This window comes from Nomascus leucogenys, chromosome 19, assembly GCF_006542625.1.
Source record: "Nomascus leucogenys isolate Asia chromosome 19, Asia_NLE_v1, whole genome shotgun sequence".
Classification (NCBI taxonomy): domain Eukaryota; kingdom Metazoa; phylum Chordata; class Mammalia; order Primates; family Hylobatidae; genus Nomascus; species Nomascus leucogenys.
Window position 1 is genome coordinate 46,628,939 of NC_044399.1, and position 24,908 is coordinate 46,653,846.

The 24,908-nt window shown below is 37.3% G+C and overlaps 1 protein-coding gene across 20 annotated transcripts in view; it reads left to right on the forward strand.

Moving 5' to 3' along the window:
- Positions 1 to 24,292, forward strand: part of SLC8A1 (solute carrier family 8 member A1) — a 413,146-nt gene extending 388,854 nt beyond the window's left edge. For 19 of the 20 annotated variants that reach the window (XM_030800085.1, XM_030800095.1, XM_030800096.1 and 16 more), the window contains one exon: positions 4,688 to 24,292. In XM_030800085.1, the coding sequence (XP_030655945.1) occupies positions 4,688 to 5,064 (377 nt within the window). In that variant the 3' untranslated portion in view covers positions 5,065 to 24,292. The remainder of the gene's footprint in view (positions 1 to 4,687) is intronic. The other variant, XM_030800094.1, reaches the window with a different exon arrangement.
- The last annotated feature ends 616 nt before the right edge of the window (positions 24,293 to 24,908 follow it).

Here is a 24,908-nt window from a genome sequence, read left to right on the forward strand (position 1 = left end):
TATTGTGAAGAGTGGTTATGTACAAACTCCTATCAAAAAAACCGCCAAAATCATACATTGCATATAAATTTAGTATTTTAGTGTATTCTGTGCACCACCCAAATAGTAAAGTTAGAAAGAGTCTTAGAGATATTCTAATTAAATGAGGAAACTGCAATCTAAAAAAGTGAAGTGACTTGCCGAGAGCATACAGACAGTTGGAAGAGCCAAGAGTCTCTTTGATGAGGCTTCTTCCACTAGTACACCACGAAGATCTGTACACCTTGGCTGCCTCTTTCAGTGTCAGTGAATGAATACGTCAAGGTCTGGTTGCTGGGAGAAGCAAGCAGACCTTCATAACCAGGATGGACTCAATTAAAACCACTGCCCGTGTCAGTTCCTGGGCATGAAGCATTGGAGAGCTGAACAGCTGGTCCCCAAAGAACACTAAGAGCCAAGAATAAGATGAACCATCTGGGGCGAAACCCTTGCTCCAGATAATACATTATCCCTTCATCCATCCTGCAAGACTGTGAGAATGACCTTTTTTACAGAAGAGATGTTTAAGGCTTAGCCTATGAGTAGCAATAAAGTTTGAGAAATTTAGGTAAAGAATAATTGCTGGAGGAAAGGGAGAGTATTGGCCTATTTTTGCATGTTGACCAGATGACTTGGACAAGGTTATATACCATGAACTTGAGGCAGGTCTGCAAAGAACAATTACATCCTGACTTTGTGATGTGTAGTTTAATTCCAGCCATGCCGTCTCCTCGACAGTCTTCCTTATTTATTTATTTATAGTCATATGTATCAAGGAGACAGGACTAAAAGTCTAAAACTGTATGACTGATCTAAATTTAATTAGAATTCAAGGTGGGAGTTAATAGCAAAAACTATTAAAAACCTAGCCAGGGACATATATGAAGGAAAAAATACATATGTTATTATATTGACATATATTTTGTGTTAATCGCATTGGAAATCTGATCCATATATAAGTTTTTATCTAATGGGCCAACCTCTGAATATTATTATATCCCCTTCAAGCCCAAGGCAGTAGTTATTTCTTGGATTTTATTTTAGTAAATGGCATTTGCCTGGTTTAACCATAGGCAGGTTACAGGCTTAGTGTTCAAAGTAGGGCTTGGCAGCACCTAACATATGGTATGTGATGTATTGCCCTGTGTGTTGAGCAGCAAAGCAGCAATAAAAGGTAATTTGGGGAGAATCCATCGCACTTCATTTGGAAAACAGAGTTGTCTCTGCTGGAGCTAAGGTTAGTGGTTTGGATTTGCATGTGTTCCTGCAATTTTTTTTTTTTACGTTGCTTTTGAATTGAAAATAAAAACAGACAAAAGGCCTGATGTCTAACCCAAGTAAATAAAACCTATGAGACACAAAGTAGCCAAAAACATGTTTTACTTATGTGACAAGCTAGTCACTTTGGCTATTAACTTTTAGGAAATTCAAAGAAAGACATTTGAAAATAGGAACATATTATTATTACAAGTAAGAATCTTCATGCAACATTCACATTAATAGGCTACTGATAAATGGCTTGAGGGAGAGGAAATCGCTGCATACCCAGGTGTGCCCTCCATGTCATCCTAAAGGACTGGTTTGGGTGCTTTGAGTCCCCAGACTCAGGAGTCTTTGATCTTAAACTTCCTTTCCTTCTGGTGCAGCAGCAAAGGTGCCATCCAGAAAGCCCAGAGTTTCTGAGTACATATGGGGTACCCAGGATGTCCAGTGTGCAATGTACCAGGTGCCAGGGGAGGTAAGAAGGTGTGTGCTATGGAACAGCACCAGGTCACCTGTCCCTGTAGCATACAGAGGGAATTACCACCCCCGCAACTGCCCCACCTAACGTGCCCATCTGTTCACCACCAGCCAGTGCTACCAGCCATTTCAGCTTAGAATAACATCTCAGGTGTTTCTCAGCTGTAGCTGAGCTGGAAGGTGCTTTCTTCTGCCTCAGACTCTTGCTCCTTTCCTTTCCTTGTTCCACTGCCTGACCTTAAAAAAAAAAAAAAAAAAAAGCAACTTCTTTTTTTTGTCCTTTTGAGGCTACTGCTGCCCTGTTTGTATTAACGTTTAATAATGAAGTACAAGAAACCATTAAGATTTGTCTCGCTTATCTGTGATAGCTGATTGGGCTGCATGAATGTGTGATCATGAATGCACAAAGCAGCACAAATCCAGGAGTCTGGATTCACAAACTGCCCACACCTTCTTCAATCTTTGTTCTCCTGATACAGTAAAGAGCATTTGTTAAGAATCTGCTTCAGAGTTTCTGAGTGAAAGGAACAGGGCCACCTGAAATGAACTAAGAGGAAAGACAAACTTCAGGCTTCCTGGAAGGGGCAATGTGGTGTGAGAATGGGCTCTGAAATCAGACTTTGGTTTAAAAATTCACATTTGCAAAGACCCTATCCAAGAGGCATAATATCACAATGTCACAGTTTCTCATATCATGAAAGTGGAGTAATGACATCTAGCCCATAATGCTTGTGAGAGGGTTGAGTGAGAATATACACGTTAGCTGTGTAGCACAGTGCCTAGCATGGAATAAGCAGCATTTGCCTACTTCTTTAATTATGAAATAATAATTAGATCTGCTTCCCATCACAGACGGAGGGCAGAATCGATGACAGGCCTTCAGAGTTGACCAACTCCCTTTCAGAAAGAATGTGATAACTGCAGATGCAGTAGCCTTTGAGTAGCCTAAAAAACCTTCTTATCCATTGTAAAGCAGGAGAATCCATGGGCTGATCTAAATTTACATGCTGTACATATCTTCCCCACTGGAAGTTTACTGAGGAAGGATGGTGGCAATAGCATAACTACATACATGCTCATACAACTACATACATGCTTGTACAACTACATACATGCTCAGAGCATGCCCAGGACCTCAGGAGGACCAGAGCAGATAACACAACACCTTGCAGTCATTTAATGCTTGCTGTTACTGGCTTTGGAAATAAGTTCAATTTGACAGTTATTAATATCTGCTATAAACTTACTGTGCAAGGTAGCTGGAAGGACTTTGATTTTTTTTTTTTTTTTTGAGATGGAGTCTCACTCTGTTGCCCAGGCTGGAGTGCAGTGGCATGATCTCAGCTCACTGCAACCTCCACCTCCTGGGTTCAAGCAATTCTCATGCTTCGGCCTCCCAAGTAGCTGGGATTACAGGTGTGTACCACCATGCCTGGCCATTTTTTTTATTTTTTTATTTTTTTGGTATTTTTAGTACAGAGACAGGGTTTCACCATGTTGGCCAAGCTGATCTCAAACTCCTAATCTCAAGTAATCCGCCCATCTCGGCCTCCCAAAGTACTGGGATTATAGGCATGAGCTACCGTGCCCAGCCAGGACTTTGATGTAAGTAGGTGTAATATAGACAAGAAATTTAGTATCTTGCAAGTTCTCTTCACATGCTTAATACAGGAAGCTATTTCAGATCTTACCTCAACTTTTAAACTGATCTAGCCTGCTCAGTTTATATTGTGTTTCCAAAACAACAAAAACAGCCTCTCCTACTTTGTACCAAAAAGCATCAAAAGCATTTTATTTACATGTAATATTTCAGCTTACCAACAGCACTCTGAAGTAAGCAGTACCAACCCCATTTAACAGATTAGGCAATTGAAGCCCAGAGAAGTTAAGTAATCTTCCGGAGTCACACAGTCAGCTGCAAAGGCAGGATTTGAAGTCCCCCAGCTCAAATGTGCTCTAAACCCCTGTGTTCTACCCATCAAGAAGTTTAAGTCACTGTTGTTCAACCTTCTGTAGTGAACCAAGATTTTCCTATCATCACAAAAATATACACTCAGGATTATGAGTAAATAAAGGGCTTTGAAAATGGTCATTGGTGCCCACAGCACAATGAAAGGTAGAAAAGCGCCATGAGAAAGCATTCACCTTGAAGACATGAGGCAAGAGCTGTAGCCCTAACATGTTTTTTTCCTAGTTGTGATATTGCATCCACTACTTGTCATCTCTAAGCCTCGTTCCCTCACCTCATAAAATTACCATCACAATCAATGCAGCAATATAGCTGAATCTGCTTTTTTATTCTTAAGGCTCTAAGCAAATGTCAGCTACACTATTATAGTTCAATTGTTTTCAGTTCCACTATTGGCTTGCTCTTGAATCTTGAAAAAACCTCTCCCGACATCTTAACTTTCTCATCGATAAACTAGAGCTGCGGATACAGCATCTTTTAGTAATACCCTCCAGCAGCTGTTCCCAAACTTTAGTGACCTAGAATCTTTTAGGATACTGTTAAAATAGATTCCTGGGCTGCTGTCATTATGACCAGCACAGCCGCATGGCACCTTTCAATACTCACTCTTTGAAAGGACCCCACTTGATTCTGATGTAGGTGAGCTGTGACTACTTTCTGAAAAAATGCCGCCCTGCAAGCTCAATATTACAAAGAACTGCAGTATCTGTGGATATAGAACTTGGGACCAAGATCACTTGCTCAGTCCGTAACACAGCCAGCACTGAACGCTTAACTCCCAATATCTAGATCCTGTTCTTTCCACCCCATGAGTCTGACTCAAAGGAACATCAAAGCCATCTCTTGGTCACTGGGTTTATATTAAGGGTTGGGTCCTAGAGTACACAGCTGAAGCTTGCAGCACTCCAAAGACATCTCTACAAGATTGAGTGTCATTGACTTTATCTTCTTCCTCTGCAGACACATTTGCCAGCAAAGTGGCAGCCACCCAGGACCAGTATGCAGACGCCTCCATAGGTAACGTCACGGGCAGCAACGCGGTGAACGTCTTCCTGGGAATCGGTGTGGCCTGGTCCATCGCTGCCATCTACCACGCAGCCAACGGGGAACAGTTCAAAGTGTCCCCTGGCACACTAGCTTTCTCTGTCACTCTCTTCACCATTTTTGCTTTCATCAATGTGGGGGTGCTGCTGTATCGGCGGAGGCCAGAAATCGGAGGTGAGCTGGGTGGGCCCCGGACTGCCAAGCTCCTCACATCCTGCCTCTTTGTGCTCCTATGGCTCTTGTACATTTTCTTCTCCTCCCTGGAGGCCTACTGCCACATAAAAGGCTTCTAAAGGAACTATCAGATATAGTAAATTTATATATATACATATATATACATAAAAATTATGTATAACGGACAGAGGAAACTGACGTTTGTCATGTTCACTTACCTGCTGATGGAATCCAGCTTCAAGAGCATATACTCTGTACTAGGGCCGAAGTAAAAAACCATCACCTCCCATTCCCAGGGGCATCATCATGTTCAACAAGGCACGGAGGCAGGGCCATCTTTGCAGCTCAGTCTAGAAGGGCTGCACTCTCTCCAGGTTCATAAATCCTTAAGGCTTCGATTTGTTTTCTTGTTTTTGATTTTGTTTTCAATGGGGCTGGGGAGGTAGTTAATGTTTGGCTTTATTTCTGTTATTTTGTTTTGTTTTGTTGGGAGGGTCAGGGTTGTTGCTTTTCTTTGTGGAAAGTGAAACTATCCAAATGTAAATGGGTTTTGGTAAAAATTTAAATCATTACTATTTCCCCTCACCTCCTCCAATCACTTTAAAACTTATTTTGGATTAAGAAAAAATCTGGGCATGGAAGAAGAAAGGAGCATGTCTTCATTGTATTACCAAAGTTCATGCTTGTCTCCGGAATGTGAGCAGAGGTGAAGCTGCCTCCAAGAAGAAGCATAAGAGTGGAATGGAGCCAGGAAATCCAATGGTTCTAGATATAGTCTGATATTTAAACATGTGATACCTGGCAGTCTCGTTTAACAGGTACAAGGAAAACGTGCCTAGATTCCCAGGAACACACAAAATCCTTTCTTTATCTCTTTAGCTCTGGACTATGATTAGCAAGGTCCTTCTTCCAGCATTCAGCCCAGCTAAGCCCCCAGGTGCCCCATCCCAACCCTGTTCCTCCTGTCCACCTGCCATCCCCTATGCAAACAGTAAGAATAACCCCATTCAAAAAGCACATCATCGTTTTCCATTTGCATTAACATGTGTCTCAGTCCCATGTTGCCATTGCTTGGGATTGTCTGTCCGTTTTATTTTCAAAGGCATCCATGGCTTGCACAATCCTGTTCCAGTCATGACTGAACATTTGCTCCTTCTTCATGTGCCTGTTCGGAAATGTTGTTGTGATACCTGTTACCCAGTGCATGGTGAAAAACAAATAAAACAAAACAAAGAGTATCTGTATATAGTAGAGTATAGTACATACTGTTCTCCCATTTGGCAATGTTGATTGGACATTGAAGACATAGTGAGTTTTCTTTTCACCTAAGTTGTTACTTTTGTGTTGTTATTGAGTTGGATTAATTACTAGGGATAAAAGGAGAAAATGGCTTATTGTTCATGGTTCTGCACATTCATTTCTAAGAAGCAATAACTGTCATGTGGGGAGAAGTTAAAGTTATTGAGAGGATAGCAGGCAAACTACAAAGATCTTCATGGAAAATTAGCCATGTGGAACACATCAGAGGCCTCTAAAAATCACCCATTAATTCAGGAAGGCCAATGAGAAAGGCCTTATAAAGAGACGTTGATATGTTGGATGTGCCTAGGCTTTCAGAGCCACCCTTTCCACAACACCCCTCCCTGAAAAGTATTTATTTCACATCTGCACTGTCTGGCACAGATGGTAGATAGTGCTGGTTTGTTCATTTTATTTTTTTACGTAAAAGGCTATTTTGAGCCCTGTTTCTTTCACTGTCCAGTCTAGTCCCCTTTGATTATATCAGTAGTTCCTGAGTAAGAAAGAAGCCAGGGTGACCAATGGGCCTTTAAAAGTGTGTCTCCTCTACTTATGCTGAAAGAGAAGGCAATTAAATAAGACTAGTACCTCCCAGGAGGATTGGACTGGGATGTTTTTTTACCCTTTAGAAAGAATAGCTGTTTCTATGTTAAAATACCAAAGAACATGGATAAACCCAACATTCCAAAGTAGTGAGTCCACTAATGAGAAAAAAAATAGAATGACTTTGGTCACCTCTCGGAGACTTCTGTGTCTATAAGGAATCCCAGGCAGGAGACATCCCTAGCCCTCTGTATTGATTCAAAAATACTTAATAAATTAAAGCTGTTGAGACTTATTTTTTCTTCTGTCACTCAGTAACCATGATCCTTCATCATTTAATAAATATTTGGTGACTGAATGAGTAATTAAATGCTGGTTACCCACTTAATGTGCCAGATAGTATGATACTTTCTGGGGACTAAGCCATGAACAAAACAGTCTAGATCCCCGCCCTCAGAAGGGTTACAGTTTATGTGATTACTATTTTCATGAGTAAAAGTGAAGAAAGCCATATGGAAAGATTTTTATCTTGCAAGAAAAAAACAATTACGAAACTCTTTTAACATAAAAACACTGAAACTGTATCAAAGCAATTGTCCAAATTGTATTTATACCCAAGATTTTCTTTAACTAAGAGAGCATAAAGCGTATGTTTGGAAAACCACCCTCTTTATCTTTGACCAACTTGCAGATAAATATATCTCTCCATTTTAAACCAAGAAGGGCAATCATGTTGGTGATCCAGATCACTGAGAAAGCCCAGTGTATCCCATCTTTTATCTTTGTTGGCAATAGAACTTTTCTATGGCCCACACTTTATAATTCTTTGTCATTCTAACCCATCTTTCCCATCCTTTTTTTGTTTTGTTTTGAGAATTGCTAAATGGAAAGCTAGCCTAGAAGCACCAAGTAAATATATTCAAGGAATATAAGTTGTTTAAACATTAGAAAAATTTTTGCACTCATTTTTTAGCTGTATTAGGAATGTCAATAATCCTGTAGCAAATTTTCACAGAGAACTTTAAGAAATTCTTGCATTGGTCAATTTCAATTTGAAAGCTTTTTGTTTTGTTTGCTTTTTAAATTTTCATGTTCTAGGAAACTATGATTCTGGTTGTTCAGGATTGTTATTATTATAGTTGTGTAAAATTATTTTATTTTGTGTGTATTGTGCACAGCTTGGGGGGGGGCGGGAAATGCACTAATTGTGCTCTTCCTTATAAATGGTACATATTACTGACACAGACAAATAAAGTTTCTAATTGTTTCTGATTTAATCACTAGTGATACAGCATATTCTGTATGAAATGTTTTCTCTTTTCTCATTGTCATCTACTTCATTTTTTGTTTTCATGTTTTGAAGAAATAAAAACCAAAATGGTATTATTGTGCAACTGGTATCATCATCCAAAGAAAAAAAGCAGACACCAAGTATTCAAACTCTTGCAAACATCAACCCTTCGGTCCTGCAATGTTCTCTTTTTAATGTCCCAAGAGAACACAGTGTCAGAATATTTGTCTGTCCTACAGTGCTGAGATATATGTTGGACATTCCTCCATTTCACTGATTTTTTTACATTGCTTAGTATGACTCTATCTACATCCTTTCCAGCATCCAGGATCATGAGCCCATAAACAGTTACATGTCAGACAACTTTTTAGCATGCAGAGTATTACATCAAATCAGTCGATCCCAAAAAATTCCAATCCCAAAATTGATGATAGTACAGTTTCTTCCCAAGGGGATGCTTAAGTAAATTGCTCTTTTAGTTTCATATGTTATATTCCTCTTGGCTTGCAGAACTTCTGCCTTGCATTAATAATTTCTGTCTATATGTTATTGACTTCATGTATCATATAGTCAAAAGAGTATAGAAGGAAGTGACGTCAGAAATGGAATAAGCATTTGTGGGGAAAAAAATGTGACCTCTAAGGTTTGTGTACTTATTTGAAGTTGACATATTAGTGGACTTAGTTCTTACTATAATAGAATCTGTCCACATGTACAAGTAAATGCTACTTTATTCATCTGATCATCTTTAAAATTTTCTTTAGTATTCCTCATTATATTCTTATATGGTCATATGTGGTATACTTTCATGTATGAATGAAGGCATTATTTAAATATTTTATTGTATCAAACTGTCAATATGTCTCTTGAGTACCAGCCTTTGGTTTAACACAAAATGAGCAGCCAACATCTATTTCTTTAAACAGCAAAAAGATTAATTCAGTGACCAGAGTTCCTTGACCATCTAACAACCTTTCAGAAAAATTCTGTGACCTGATAATTATCAACTTCTTACAAGCAAATTTTAATGGGTTCAAATTTTCTGATTCCATCCTTCAAGCAGTGAGGGTTTTATAAAATTTTGCTTTTTGTAGTTCATAGCCTAATAGCAGTAATTTTTTGTTGCTTTTCAAACATAAAATTGTTACAAAATATTGTTTTAGAAACCCTGCAAAGATTCTGATGCATGCCTTTCCCCTGTGGCCTCACTATTAATGAAAGCTCACCACTCACATTGCATTTTCCACAGGGGTCTTGATTCATTGGTGATTCCACAGCAAAAGGTCCCTGATCCTAAACTGTCAAAATAAAGTGAGAATGACGTACATCTGATAACTCTGTGGAAGCAATTAGAAAATTTTCTCTGGTAGATGATGATGCCCTCCATCCTCTAATAGTGGCAGAACTTCGCCTACTCAAGAGTATAAATCAGCCCCTTTAAGACTTCTTTTAATATTTTTGGGCTCAGGGTATGGAGTCTCTCTGTTGATTCTGACTTTCTGACTATGATTTTGGGCAGTTGCATCCAGAGCAAGTTCTGAGTGTAGTTTCATAACTTCAGGAACGTTTGGCCATTTTATGATTGACAACATGTAATATTGGATCTCACCTGACCTACAACTGGCATTCAGCTTTTATCATTGTAATCACTTCACTTGGCCAAGGCAGTTGGTAAAACTGAGCAAAGTTAAATATAAATTCCAATCATTAAATTGGTGAGTGCATTATGCGGAAGATACAGAATCCTGTTTCAGAAAAAGAAACATGCTATTATAAGTGGATTCCTTAGATTCAGATATACCTGCGGAGTTTTGCTAATAGAATGCAGTTCTGCTATTCCTTTTTACCATTATGTACTTGCCACTTCTAACCATCTTGTTGTCTTCCCATCATGCAGTACATTTCAAAATGCTGGGTGGTCCTGATGGTATTACACCCACAAGGACAGCATGGGAAGGGTAAACAATTGAAATAGATATTTCATGTTGGGAGCTTAATTAGGCCATGATTAATCGTCTCTCAAAGCAGAGACTGTCTTATCTATAGAAGGAGCAATCACTGAGAGGTGGAACTGCCAAGGGAAATCTCTGCAGGTTTCCAGCCCACAAGAAATGGTAAGTATTTCACTTTCTTTGACGTTTTCCCTGCCTGTCAAGATGTCCACATGTACTCAGAGGCTGTCCACATTTTCATTTTTGTCAAAGGTTCTCTGATTTGATTTTGTAAGAAACATTTAAATCAGTTGTTATGCAAATTATTGTTCATTTTGTTCTATTTTTAGGAAAGAGCATTACTTTGTAACTTCAAAAAGCACTATGACTTAGTAGTTAAAATTATGACCCATATTTTTTCAGGAAGACTTGCTTGCCCAAAATTGTCTTGTCTATCTGTTATCAATGCAGTCATTCATGGCTGCTTCAGTGGTTCACATTTTTTAGAATCATGCTTCCCTAGCCTTTTTTCAAAGAGTTGGAGAGTTTTCCCCTTGGAAATAGGTAAAAAAAAAAAAAAAAAAAAAAAAAAAAAAAAAAAAAAAAGTTTAATAGTTTAAACTTTAAACACAAAGCAAAGGGAGATGCTTTTAAATGCCAAATCTTTCCTTTCCCTTCCCTAATTTCAGCCTTTGCAGTTCTTCGATGGCTACTCCCATTATATCCAACTACCCTTAGTGATTGATGCTCACTATTACCTCTCAGCAATAGGGAAAGGGCTTATGATATAAAGTGATTGCTCAAGACATGTTTTTCTGAAAGTGAACTTATCATAGGAGAAATCAAATATAATGACATTCCACCTAGATAACAGTCACTAGGACATAGTATGGAATCTTTATAAATGAGCAGGACAGATTATACCTACAGTTACACACTACAATAGTGTTGTTTATTTTATACCTCTTGAATCCTATTTATTATGCTTCAGTGCCCATCGACCTAGCCTTTTATTCTATCAATATATGTAGGTGTGGATTGGGAATGAGAACCAACATTCACATCCCTGATGCTCATGAGAGTTTCTACAAAGGTGGAGTATGTAAACATAGAAAAACATAATATATAGCTTCCATGCCTCTAAGAAATATGAGTGGGTCAAATGCTTCTCTGTGGGTACTATTTTTCTGCTATGCAAATGGTAGAAAAGTTCACATTAATAGCCAAACAGACCGAGAGAGAAATTAGCTAACTTCACTGTTAATCTGTCTACTTTGACAGTTAATATATAGCCCAGCCCTCCTAATTTGTTGACTGCAAAGACAGATATACCTAGTGAAATCCAAAAATGTACTGGGGGGCAGGGGCGATAAATTTACTAGAATAATTATACAAACCTCCATACTAAGATTGCTTATTCACCAAGAAGAATCCTGCCCAGAGATTTTCCGAGACATTTCCTTGCATTCCCAACCTTCTTTTAATTTACACAACTTTTTATTAGACCCCTTGAAGCCACATAGTAAAACAAGAGATGAATTATCTAAGGAGAACTTTTAGCCCTCCCTCTAACGTGAAGATCAGATACTTGACTCTATTTCCCATTCTTTCCAAATGGAAAGAACAGTTCAATTAAGTAACCAACTATGTAACCACTTTTTGACATAATTCCACCTAAAAAACAAAGAGTGAACTAAATTGTACCAACATTAAACCTAACAGTGAAATGATCCAGATGGCTAGTTTTGAGAAAAATAATATTTTCTGTAGATACCTTGCTCTCCCTTCCTGTACTCATCCTAATGCTCAAGTTTGAGAAATACTCCAAGGAAGAAATCTTGAAAGATTGTACATTCAAATAATGCTCATGTAATTGAGTAATATGGCATTTGGGATGAGAATGTTCTGTGTTGTTGATAAGAGCATATTTAAAAATAAGAGAATTGGCACAAAAATGTGTTAACTAGGATTTTTATTACAAATTGCCCTAAGATATTTGAAAGTTATTATATTTAAGTGAAATAAATCCCAGTTTCCAGAAACAACAGTATAATTTAAATTTATATTCTCAGGTTTTATATGAAAATCAAAGTTGGGCATACATACCTTTTGGCTTTGGCAACCAAAGAAAAGCATGTTTTTGGCACACGTTTCCAAATTATTGAGTTATTTGTAGAATACATTGGACCTATACAGGTATCTCATTAAAATTACGTTCAATAATTTCCCTTTCTTCCTTTAGCCATAAAGTTTCTAAATTTTACAACTTGACAGTTTAGCAATTTCATTTATGAAAGGCTGATTCCATTTTGATGTTGATTTTTACATTTCAGAATTTTTCATATGTAAATATTTGATACATTAGATGGGATACTGAGCTTGAGTCTGGCCCAAATGAACCACAAGGCCCAGACTGATCTGTCAGTAGTTAGAAGGCTTCTGATACACTGGCTTTTTAATGCACAGCAAATCCTAGTGTTGTTTTCAATATACTTTCTTTTGACTAAAAGTTTCCATTCCAACTGGTGAAAAAATTTTTTAAAAGATTTATAACGATAGTTAGAAAACTGTTTATATGAGGATCAGACATTGTTTCAGCACGAGTTCTTCTCTATCCCCTCTCTCGCTACAGCATACAGCCCAGAGACACACACGTAAAAGTAGGTGATCTCTGTAAACTTCAGCTGCATTTTTGTATGTCTAGGATTGTCCTAGTATCAGATATCTTTTGAGAAAGAGTTGGAGAGGCATGGAAGGAAGCATATTCCTGATTTCCCTTTTTAGCTAAAGATACAAATTCAGAGCTGTTTGAAAAGGGCTTAGAATAATATTAATTAAACATATTCTGTAATACAAAGAGAAGTACTTTTTTTAAATCAATTTATTTTTCTTTCTTTTTTAGCAAGCATTTCTGACAGAAAATCTTTAGGGCCAATTAGAGTTTCTTTCTGACTTTTAATTGCCCTCTGCCTTTTGGGAAAGTGTTGAAAAAAGCTCTTGAAAAAAATATGCTGGTCAAGGTCAAACCCTGGGGGATTAAAAACATGAGATTTTTATATTTTCCCTCCAAACATAGCACTGAGCGGGCAGGTTCCCATGCCTGTTGTTAATCGGCATTTTCTAAACATGTGTTTTGGTGTGCTGGGAGCAGAGGAGTAGGAGGCCCACCCAGTCCCACCACACATACCGGGACATCTTTGACCACAGGGGTCCTCTGCCGTTCATAGTTTAGCTTAGATGTTCTTAACTGAACTAACTTCCAATTTTCATATTCACTGATCATCTTGTCCCTAGCATTTTCCCTCCAAGATCCTGCTAACAGGCAAACTAGCCCTTTCTAACAGTTGGTACCTGAGATTTCTCAGAGCACTTTTATCAGAGTAAGGAGTGAGATTGCAGAAGGGGCAGTAATGTCAATACCAAGTTATTGGAAACTACTTAACCAGCCACTGCATTACATACTGGAGCCCATCTAGGACACTTACCCTTGGAAATAGTGGAAAGACTTTGTTTTATTTCTATTTCATCAACAGAACTTTTGTAGCATTGAATCTAAGCAAACGATAACATCATATAATGGAAAGTTATTTTTAACTACAACTGTTATTGTTAAATTTAGAAGAAAATATTGTCTTTGAAGTTTCAGTCCAAAACTCTAAGGAGAGCAAGGCTTTTACTGCGATCGGTAATCCTGTGAGAAATTTGACACTCCAGATCTTATTTGAGATAGATAAGTCTATGATAAATATATGTATGAGACTTAAAATATTCTTGATATTCTCAGGTTGTTCTCACAAATTCTGCATAGATTTAGTTTTTTTTTTTAATGAGAACCTTTCTTATCAAAAAGGATTGAAAATATTTCCAATAACTGGTTGTTAAATGAGTCTAGCACCCAAAGAAGCTGTGAGCAGTTGGTTCTATCAGTGACTCTTCTAGGAGCTCTTTCCAGGTTGGTCTCGAACTCCTGACCTCAGGTGATCCACCTGTCCCGGCTTCCCAAAGTGCTGGGATTACAGGCATGAGCCACTTCGCCCGCCCTGGTTGTTCTGACTCAATCCCTAGACACATTCTTCAGAAACAACTGTACATGGTGAGAGAAAAGTCAAAAGGAAAAAAGTTTTCCTTCCTTAAAAATAGACTAAATTTGCTTATCACCTTTAAAATTTGGACGGAATGTTTAAACTTTAAACACAAAGCAAAGGGAGATGCTCTTAAATGTCAAATCTGAAGCAAAAGTTGCATTTTTGCAAAGCTATCCAGAAGACGTGTTAATTATTGAGACATGGGATTCATTAACACGTCAGCGCCCAACCATTGCCTCCCCTGCCCCATTCACGTTAGTATCGACAATCAAATAAGCAGCTGGGCAGGGGAAACCTATCACTGTTAATGTCATAATCACATCACCACTGAATTACCAGATGTGGTCAGGAACTAGGCAAAGTAGGTGAGACCAATCCCAGGACTGGGGCCATACCACAACCTCAGCTTAGCCCCTTGTCGGATACGGTTTATGAATTTAGAACAATGCCAGAAGTATTTTTTTTCTTTCAGCTGTGAACCAGCCTGTTTTGTTTGATGAGCCTTTCCAGATTCATGCAAATCAATCACATGCTTGTTGCCAGTCTGAGAGTGAACCTATTATCTCAAACTTGTTGCCATGACCAATTTTTACAAAACCGAAAGTAGCCCAGTGAGGTGGATTGGACCTAGTGATGAGGTGTCTACACTTGCATCCTTTCCTTCCAAGAGAATATTCTGACACTGCAACTCTAGAAATCATGTCATTAGTAAAATGAAAATAATAATTGCTTAATCACTGTTTAGAATTAGTTCATACTTCTTCAGAGCTTGAAGCCTCCACTACTCAACATCAGATCCACGGATAGTATTATTATACCTTTTACCCAAAGACTGGATTTATTTTGTTAAAAAAAAAAAACAGAATGGGTCAGGGTTCCTTTAAAGCAACTGACAAAGTATTTAATAACATTTTAAAACAATGAAGAAGAAAGGATGATTCTGCAGAGGCTGCTGGGTTACAGAGGAGGGCAGAGCTTTTGTCAGACTCTCTTGATGTTTTGCTCTTCCTGGTAAGTTTTTATCTGTCATGGTTCCCAGTGGAATATTCCACATACACATTCTGTGGGAGGCTACTGACATGGCTCTAGACTCTGCCTTTTATTTTCTAATTCTCCTTGGAGAATTAGAACAGGCATTCCAGAGCTTGTAATATAGAGGGAAAAAAGAAAAAATGGCAGATGCCTCATTGATGGATCCAGAAGTTTTATACAAAAGCACACACCATTCTGATTGTCTCTATATTAACATTGTACTCACCAAACAGCTTTCTTAAGGTGACTGGAACAAGATAAATATCAACTGGATAATTACCTAAGGAAAAAGAATAAAAAAGAAATCAAAGCAAAAAATTGGTCAGTTTAGCAAATGTGTCTTCCAGGATCACAGGCTCATAAACTATACAGTCAAGAGAGTGAAACAATTTTAAAATCAAAAGTTAGAGCCTTTTATATTTCTTCAGATAGACAATTTCATAAATCAAGCATTTATTTTGTGCAAAGTATTATATTAGGTACCCTAAGATGGTATATAAAGAATTCAAAACAGAGTAATTTAAGAAAATTAACACTGGTCCTTGATTTAGTCAGGAAGAGTCCAATTATGGCATTCTAATTAAATTAACCTTCCATTTTGGTCTACAGACATTTTATCAATTTGAGATTGCTTAATGGGGCCATTTTGAAACCTATCAAAAAACTTTCCTCTAATACAAATATTAATTTTCTTAATTTCACATTCTGTCTTCCACTAATAAGATAAACGGATTCAGACCCAACACACACATCCAGAGATTACCATGAGCCAAGACCTGTGTAAGTTTGATATACGGTCTTTTATTCAACATTTCAAGTTTGGAAAATCTTATGACAAAGATCATTTGCCTCACCATTGCTGAATTCTCTTACTAGGTGTTGATGCTAATTCATCACTGGATTTTCTTAACTCTGCCTGTTGCTCTTTTGGACTTTGAGGCATGTGGTCCTATTTCAGTGAGTTACAACTCCAGCCCTCATCTTTTAACAGCAAACTAGAGAAGATCTCACTCTTCATCTCTGAGGACACAGTGTTCTCTTCATTTTAACATCAAAAAGTCACCAGAGAGAAGACCCAAAGGCTTTTCTCTTTGGAAAAGGAATCTTTAATTGTTTCAGAGGGTGATGAATCTTCGGCTCTCTAGACTTGATTTTCCTCATCATTAAATGGGAGGACTTTACCTTTGGCTTGATTTTCCAGAACACATCAAGCCCTGTATGATGAGTGTTTCCCTGTTATCATCCACTTATGTGTATAGGTTGAAGGTACTTTAAGTTGTGAACCAGCTGCTGCCCATATTGGGTCACCAATGCACTTGTCAAGCCCATATAACCACATGAAGTCTGATAGAAATATAAACATTTGTTTTGAAATAATTCCATGTGCATGGTTGGAAAAACAGTCTCCCTTCCCTGAAAGGAATGAGTAATTTCTCCCTTTTCAAGAAGTGTACAGTAGAAAATGTAATGAGATTGGAATGGATTCCAAATCAGTGACCTTTTTAAGGCTGAAACCACTATTTTAAATGAAAACTTTAAGTTCATACAGTTTCTTATAGTAATTCTACTTTTATTTTTTAGTCATTTTGCTTAATCTTTTAGGAAAAAAAACTAGCCAGTTATTTTTTACTAAAGTATGTGAATTACAAACAGGATGTGCAATGACCAGGCAGAGAGATATTTAAAGGTATAACTATTCTAAAGGAAGATGAGAAAAAATTCATCTGCTACAGATTCAACTGTCTTTTAAATGCCTCCCTTGTCATGGAGTAAATGACTACTCAAAAGGATTTCACAAAAGACTTAAATCTCACCCTTAGCAATCAACCGGTCCGCCACAGCTCAAATGCCTCATTAGCAAAATGAAATTGCACAACAGACAAAACATAGCAAGAGAATGTAGACATTTCCATGGGGGGAAGAAAAGAAGAAAGAAAAAGCAACCATAGTGAACTCTGCTTGCATAAACAAAGAATGTTTTAGTGGGATAAATGTAAGCTTTCTCTTGAAGGAATCCCAGTTAGAATGTCATTGGAAACGGCAAAACTATTTCAGCTTCATAGCAGTAATATATTCCAACTTTATTACTACTGAGGCAGAAAGCTAAATTTGTCAGGGGGAAAGGTAAGCAAAAATTACTGACATTGCAACAGATAAAATGATCTTGTGAGACTCAATATTGAGAAAGAAAATTAAAATAGCTAATATTTCTGTTATGATTCCAGAGATTACTAAGACTTCTGCCAAGGGATAAAATTATTTTCCTTCTCTCATTATAAATTTCTATATAGAGCTATTTTAATGCAGTAATGATTGTATTTTCATATTTTAATAAATCCCTCACGTTGAATTTGCCCCCCATTTCAGATTCGATTAGGAAATACTAAATTGAGAAGGCAGGCTTTTCAGTCGTTTTAAAAACAAGTATGCACCATAAGCATTTTCAGCTGATGTCTGCCTTAAGCAATCTTGGTAGAGCTGTCAATCAGTGGCAAGTGCTTGTTTAAGGAAGAGAAACTGTGAATAGATTTAGCCTTTCTTCCTCACAGGCAGCTGCTCATTCACACACGATCATCTCTTCTTCCTCAACTTCTTGCACCAATCCCGCCTCTTGGATTGACCCACATCCACCTAGCAGTTGAACAAACTGCAGATTCTAATTACATGTCCCGACAGCTTGCTCAACTTAATTTTTCACCAACTGAATTTCATGCATTGCCCCTTGATGTTCCTTCCCTCTGTTCACTCTTTTATATAAGTCCTTGCATTTGATATACTTTAAAATGGATTTGACTAGGGAAAAAAAAAAAAACCAAGTCAGCAAACGCTTGTGTTCATTCAAGAAATTGTGAACAAATTTAGCTGTTATGGTAATAATCCTGAGGTGAGAGAGAAAATATCACCTATGTGACAAGAGATCATTTTAAAGCTATTACTAAAATAGTATTCTATGAATAGAGGCCATAGAATTTTCTACAAATAGACTTCTAGGGATTCACATTTTGAATCATATTTTACTTATAGGTTTGCTCTATATACTGATAAACTTCTGAACCTAAAGATTCTCTATAATTAAACTAGCACAAATAAAATCTGTCCCTTACCCACATTATAAGAATGTCTGGTGGGGGAAATCCAGTATTGACCTTCACATTCCACATGGAAAAGCTTTGTCCCCAGAGTGCAATTAGGGTGATTAAAAATAAGCGGCTTTGGTGAGTCTCAAGTTTGGTCCCCAAACAAGCAGCATCAGCAACTGGAAATTTGTTAGACATGCAAATTATCCAGTCCCACCTAAGAGCTCAGCCCAGATCTATGAATCAAAAATTTTGGAGTGACCCTGGCAATATGTGCTTTAATAAGCCCTTAGGATGATTCTGATGCATGCTCAAATTTGAGAATCATTGATCTATGACACAGCATTCTGAGTGGCCAAGAATAAACAATGTCACCCACTGTTTAATTATGCTTTCCCTTAAGAAAAGGTTTAAATGCTTAAAAGGTAGGTTCTTTATAGAGACAATGAGTTCAGATATATGGGAGATATGTCCACCATTCAGACTTAAAATATAATTTTAAGGGACATTAATCCTTATGTCTTTTTCTGACATAACTGAGCTTGAGGCAGGCTCTCCAATCAGAGAGATTTCTAATCAGCTTTTCTAGTTCTTTTAAAACCCCACAGCTCATCTACTTTGCCTGACTTCCCCGGGGCCTAGAAAATGACCCTGGACAGCTTTCTCTAACTGATTAGCTCTGGCTGACTTGCCTGAATGCTAAACCACTGTGTAACAGTACTAAGTTATGCTTAATGACACAGTCTACTGTTTTCAAGAGTGCTGTGTATGACTGACTGAGCTAAAAGGATTGCTGTCTATGAGTGAGTATTAGTTTTAGAATTCATTTTCAAAGATGCACAAGGCTCAAGAAGCTTGAAAACCACAGATAATGTATACAGTAGCCGGAGTCTCCTGGAGGCTCCTTTCTAGGGTCTCTCATTTGAATTGGTGCAGAACCGAAGGAACTGAAGTAGAGAGTCAGAAAGTAACTTTGCTTATAAAAATGGCTTAGGAAAAGGAACTTAAGATTGTGGGTTATATGTGTGTATGTGCACACGCGTGTATGTCTCCTTAATTCTAACCTGAAAATGTCACATTTTTGGATACTTAAAATACTCATATGCATTTTGATACAGAAAAACAATTCAAAGCATGTAAAAGGAGGCTGGAAATGTAAGCTTAATAGTGACATTCTGGAGAAAAATGTTACAACTGTCACTCCAGGCTTCCCTTAGGAGAAACCAAACTTGTCAGATATTTTGGAATGGTTGCTCTTTTTCAGGAATTAGAATAACTGAAGTATGATACTGTGTTCTGTGTGCTTTAAAATCTGTGACCCTCCCCTGTTGCTGGTCATAGCTTCAGCATTTGAGTGTCCATTGTCGCTGAGGGCATTTTCTCATTGGCTCTTTTCCCCATTGTCCCATTCCTCTCACACCTGATTACCAAATAGCTCCAACGAAATCACAGTCACTCCTTCCTGTGTTTCCACCATTGTGTACATCTTCATTTGCACATCCTATTTTTTAATCAAAGTTAAAGCCTCACCAACAAGGTACTTCTTAGAACAATCATCCACTTCTGGCCACTTTGTGATGGGAAATACATCTTTGCAGGGGAAGGAGCTGGATCAGACTGACAGGGTTTCACTCAGACTATTTCAAACAATGCGAAGCCTTGACCTCATTCCCGACTTTTGCTGTCCATAGTGGTTGGTTTCTTGTTTTCTCTTTCTCTCTTTTTTTTTTAACAGAAACTCTTAAGCTCAAGGCTAAATTATAGTGGGGACTTGCCTTTGTCTACAGTCCATGGTTTCTGTATTGGCTCAAGTCTTGAAATCTTGAAACAAGCCTAAATAAAAATTTTCTCTTAGCTTAAGAAAAAAAGTTACATATTGTCAAGACCCTTATGTGTGTGGTGCATTAAAAAGGTCTTGATATTAGAAGGTAACAGCAAATTATTTCTTATCCCACAACAGCTTTGCCTTTCAGTGTCATTTGTGGTGGTTTTCGTAGGTCAGTGGTACAATTCAACACTCTTTCCAATAAGCCATAATAATAATTGTTGGCACAACTGTTATTACAACAGGACTTGCCTGAGTTCCATCTATTAATTTTTATAGACAGTAGGAAGCTCACACTGAGGAGACATTGGTAGCTTCCTGGACAAGGGCAAAAGAAGGAACTAGCATATTGTACATACTGTGTACGTGCACAGAACACTGGTCTGTGCCTCTGGGGTGTTCTCAGAGGGGCAGGCCGGAAGGGAGGATTCAGGTAGGAAATGAATCTAGGACTTCTCTTGCCTTTGATGGTTACTGATGGCAATTGTGTTTCCCACTGAATAACTTGGTGGACAATTTTGATAGTAAACTGAACTCATACCGAGCAAGTACAACAGTCAATCCATAAAGAAAAGGGTGGCATATCATAATGCCAGAAACCTTCTCTTCCTAACAGGTGATCATGAATTTCCTACACAGGGCAAAAAAGGGAAGAATAGCCTATTCATATTCTGTATTCACAGTTTGAAGGACCCATCACAAATTACCTTCAAAGACTGACAGGGGGCGGGTAGAAGGGAGGCAAAAATGCAGAGAAAAAGATGTTACCTTGAAAAATGAAGTAAGAAATCCTAATATTCTCGTAGTTGATCCTAAAGTTTGTTCCCATGTCTACAGTTATTTTTAAATAACTTCACTACACTTTGAAATTCCTTAGTGGTGGTTTATCAGTAATACTTAAACTTTTCCATTTCTATTCTTTGCTGCCAATGAATGTAATCTCCATGACTTGCCATTTGAGTGCACGCACAGACACACACACATAATGGTATATGCATCATATATTACTCATTTTGTGGGAAACACAATGTATTATAATCAAAAAGATTTCAGCACATTCTTTCAGTGACAAAATTTTGTGGGGGAATGGAGGTACACATACCCTCTTTGCTGACCATATTGTTGAAATTATTATCTTAAGCAACACTGTTAGAAATGCTTGCATAAAATATCTTCTCTAGTATTAATAAATTGATTCACTTTGAATTTAAGTTTCAAAAAAATGCACTAAACAAATATTTTTATATCTGTGGTATTTTCCTATTAACTACTCTTAGTGAACACGTGACCATATACCTGATATCATTAAAAAGGAACATGGCCTAAACGAAATGTTAAAAGTGGAGGTATTTATAAAGTCTTCTGCCAAAGACCATTGTTTAATGATCTGTAAAATGTAGATTATCTTCTTTTATTATGAATGTGATTGTAAGAAACACCCTAACATTCTCTATCTTTTGAAAATGAATATTTTGTATTTCTAAGGACCAAGGAAAATATTTTTTAAGCCAATGTAGTACACAGAAGCCTTGTAAATGAGAGGTACAATGACTTGGATCAACTGCATAATGCTAGATTAGAATTCCAATATTTGACGATAAATTTGTCAATCTTTCCTATAATTCTTATACTGCACTAAATTACATTTTGGAAATTTCAGCTAATCTTTTCAAATTAAAGGCACCAACATTAATGACAGATCTTGTCTAATATGAAAAGCATCAAAACATTCCCTTTCAAGAACTCTGAATAGATGAAAATTGCCATATAATTTTCCCACCTACCTAACCATTCCATGTAAGTTAACTCAGCGGTCTAACAATGTTGTACAGAAGGTTGACAGACATGTGCACCAAGAATATTTAAGTTGTGCAGTTAGCAAGAACTAGCCATTTCAAAATATACTCAAATGTTTTGTAAATAAAAATTTTGACTCCTATAGTTTTGTTCAAACTGCTGTCTTTCAAAATAATTAGATTTTATTTGAATTTTAAAAGTAATCTGTTGTAAATCAGATGTTACTTTGTTGACTCTGTGATTCAATGTACACTCAGCCATATTCCTGTGGGGAAATATCAATCTTACTGACTTTCATGGCATGAGCCAGAGATTCATAGTTTCCTTTAGGACTATAAAGTATGAAGACAAAACACACCAAAATGAAATGCTAGTGAAGAAATTAGAAACCTATTGTATAAAATGTATTTTTAAAATCTTAAGATATATGTGATTTACACTGCCTGTTAATCTAGTCTCTTTGTGATTAAAAAAAACACATAATATTTGTTAAGACTCTGAAACACCAAATATTTGTGATGTTTGTATAGCACCATTGTTATATGTGATTTCAAAGGGTAAGCATCTCCGTTGTAATCACGTGAGCCCACAGAAGAATAAATTCCTGCTGTTATGTACAACCAACTCTCAGAATTCAGACTTCCTGCAGCTGCCGTATCACCAATAAATGAGAATTGTGAAAAACAATTTTTAAAGAATTGAGTTTATGATCACTGTGCATTTTGTTAATGATTGCTTTCAGAGTTTTATTTTTACCAGAAATGCTCTCAAGCCAGTAAACACAACTGCTGATTTCAACCATACTATCATTTCAATGGTTTATATATTCTTGATCTAACTACCCAAAACTGGAAGCTTGTTGCAAGGTGTGTCCTAACAAACATACAATAAATGACTCTTCCTGCATGCTGCCTGAGATATGTTGTAATTCGAAATGTCTTATCAAAAAATTATATATGTTATAACCCAAAGTTGAACTGGCAATATTTTTCATGTGTATAATTGATGGTATGTTAATATCAAAAGCAGAAGCATTGTTTGTCATACATATATGTTATATGTGATGTTTAATCTTGTTAAACTGTAATGTGTGAAGTTTTCATTGCCTGAACCAGTCAATTCTGTATAAATCATTATCTTCATTGTTTTCCTAATCTTACCATATTTCCTAACACTGAAACATAAATGTTTGTCAATTAGCCATTCATATTGTATTGATCTTTATAAACTTTAGTGTGACTCCATTAAACTAACCTAAACAAAGGAAAATCAAAGCTTTCCCTGTCATAGGCTCAGGGACATTTTACTTACAGCCAAAATCATTTATTCATTGAATCAACAAGTATTTATCGAGTATCTACTGTGAATCAGGCTCTATATCAAATTTTGGGAGAATGCTTAAGAACCAGAGAAATCAAAACCCCATATTCCCCAGTGAGAATTTTTGAACTCTACCTAAAGTATTCTTCTGTAACTTGCACTGAGTTAAGAAATTATTTTGTTTCTCCTATGTTATAACAAAGATTGAAGTTATCCACAAAAGAGTCTTAAATTAAAATATGGCACATTCAGTCCAGGGAAATGCTGCTATCACTCACCAAAGCATTGAGTCTCAAAGTCCAGCTTTAAAATAAGTTAAAATAAAACTCAATTTAAGAGATTTGGCCGTAACTCTGGAAATAACACTTCAAAGTCCCTCTCTTGAAAATTGTATATTGTGTCTATTTTAAATCATTATTCTAAGGTTCTTTGCTGCACATAAAATGCAGCACCAGACCACACTTTTTCAAACGGTGCCCCAGCAGGTGGTCAAGGGTATCTGTAAAAGAAGAGGAAAATGGCTGAAAGGATAAATATGTATCTACAGAATACCATAGAGGGAAGAGGGAAAAACATCCAGGATGTTTTCTCAATGACTCATATACTTACATGTGCCAAACCTGTTATCACTGTTTAAAAGTGTTTGTGCACACACACACTCACAGCCAGACTCACATCTCCAAGCACATTTCCGTTTTTCTTATTCAAGGGGATGCCCCCATTGGCTTTCAAGGTGAATTGTGGCCATAACAAAGATAAATGAGTCTCAGATTCACACAAGTCAAAAGCAGATGACTAGCACCTGGAAAGACTGAAGCCCTGAGCTCCAAGGCAATTCGATAATTTGAAAGAAGCATGAAACCTTGTGGTTTCTGCCATTACGGTACTCGGCGTAATGAGATTGAAAAGTGGTCTAGGCCTTGATCTTGGTATTGTAAGTTAATTTTTGCAGCACTTAAATATTCCTCTGAACCTATTGCAAACTATTGTAACTTGCCATTCTTACAAGTATTCATTAATTCGTTCACTGTAAATATTTGCAAAACAATGAAGGTGAGATTACATCTATCCATACAACCATATGTGTGCAAGACAGAGCAGTGTACATCAATGCTGGTTAATAAAATCAGAAAACTCTGGATTTAAATTCTAGCTTTGTCAGTCTACCTGGGTAGCTCTTTCACCATTCTGAACCTTAGTTTCCCTGTTTGTAAAACTAGACTGATAGTACCTGCTCTTTAGTGTTGTTGAAAGCAGGGAATAAAACAATTAACATTTGCTAAGTGTCTGATACAGTGCCTGATACTCATAAGGTACTCAATAAATGTTAGTTGGTGTTTATGTCCTATATGGTATATATGTCCCTTATGCCAGTGACAAAGACTCTCTCCTTGACCAAACTTGAGTCAGGCTCCTCTGAGCCCTCTTCTCTACCAGGCCTTGAACTTGGGCTCCTTGTCAACTTAGCCTAGTTTTAGCAAGAATCCTTCTGGGTCAGTTGAGCGAAAATCTCCCATTCTTGATAGCTAATCAAATTCTTCATTCCCCACCTTTTCTTTCTTATCACCCTGGCCTTTATTCAGCAAGAATACAGTTGAGTCAGTCTAGCAAGAATCCTCGTATAGACTTGCTGTTTCCTCTTGATAATTTTCTATCCACTGATCCCCCCTTGGTGATAAATTTCCACTTGTCCTTCCTCTATTCAGAGTTGAGCTGAGTCTCTTCTCCCTACTGCAAAACCCCACTGCAGTCAGTAATCCCCT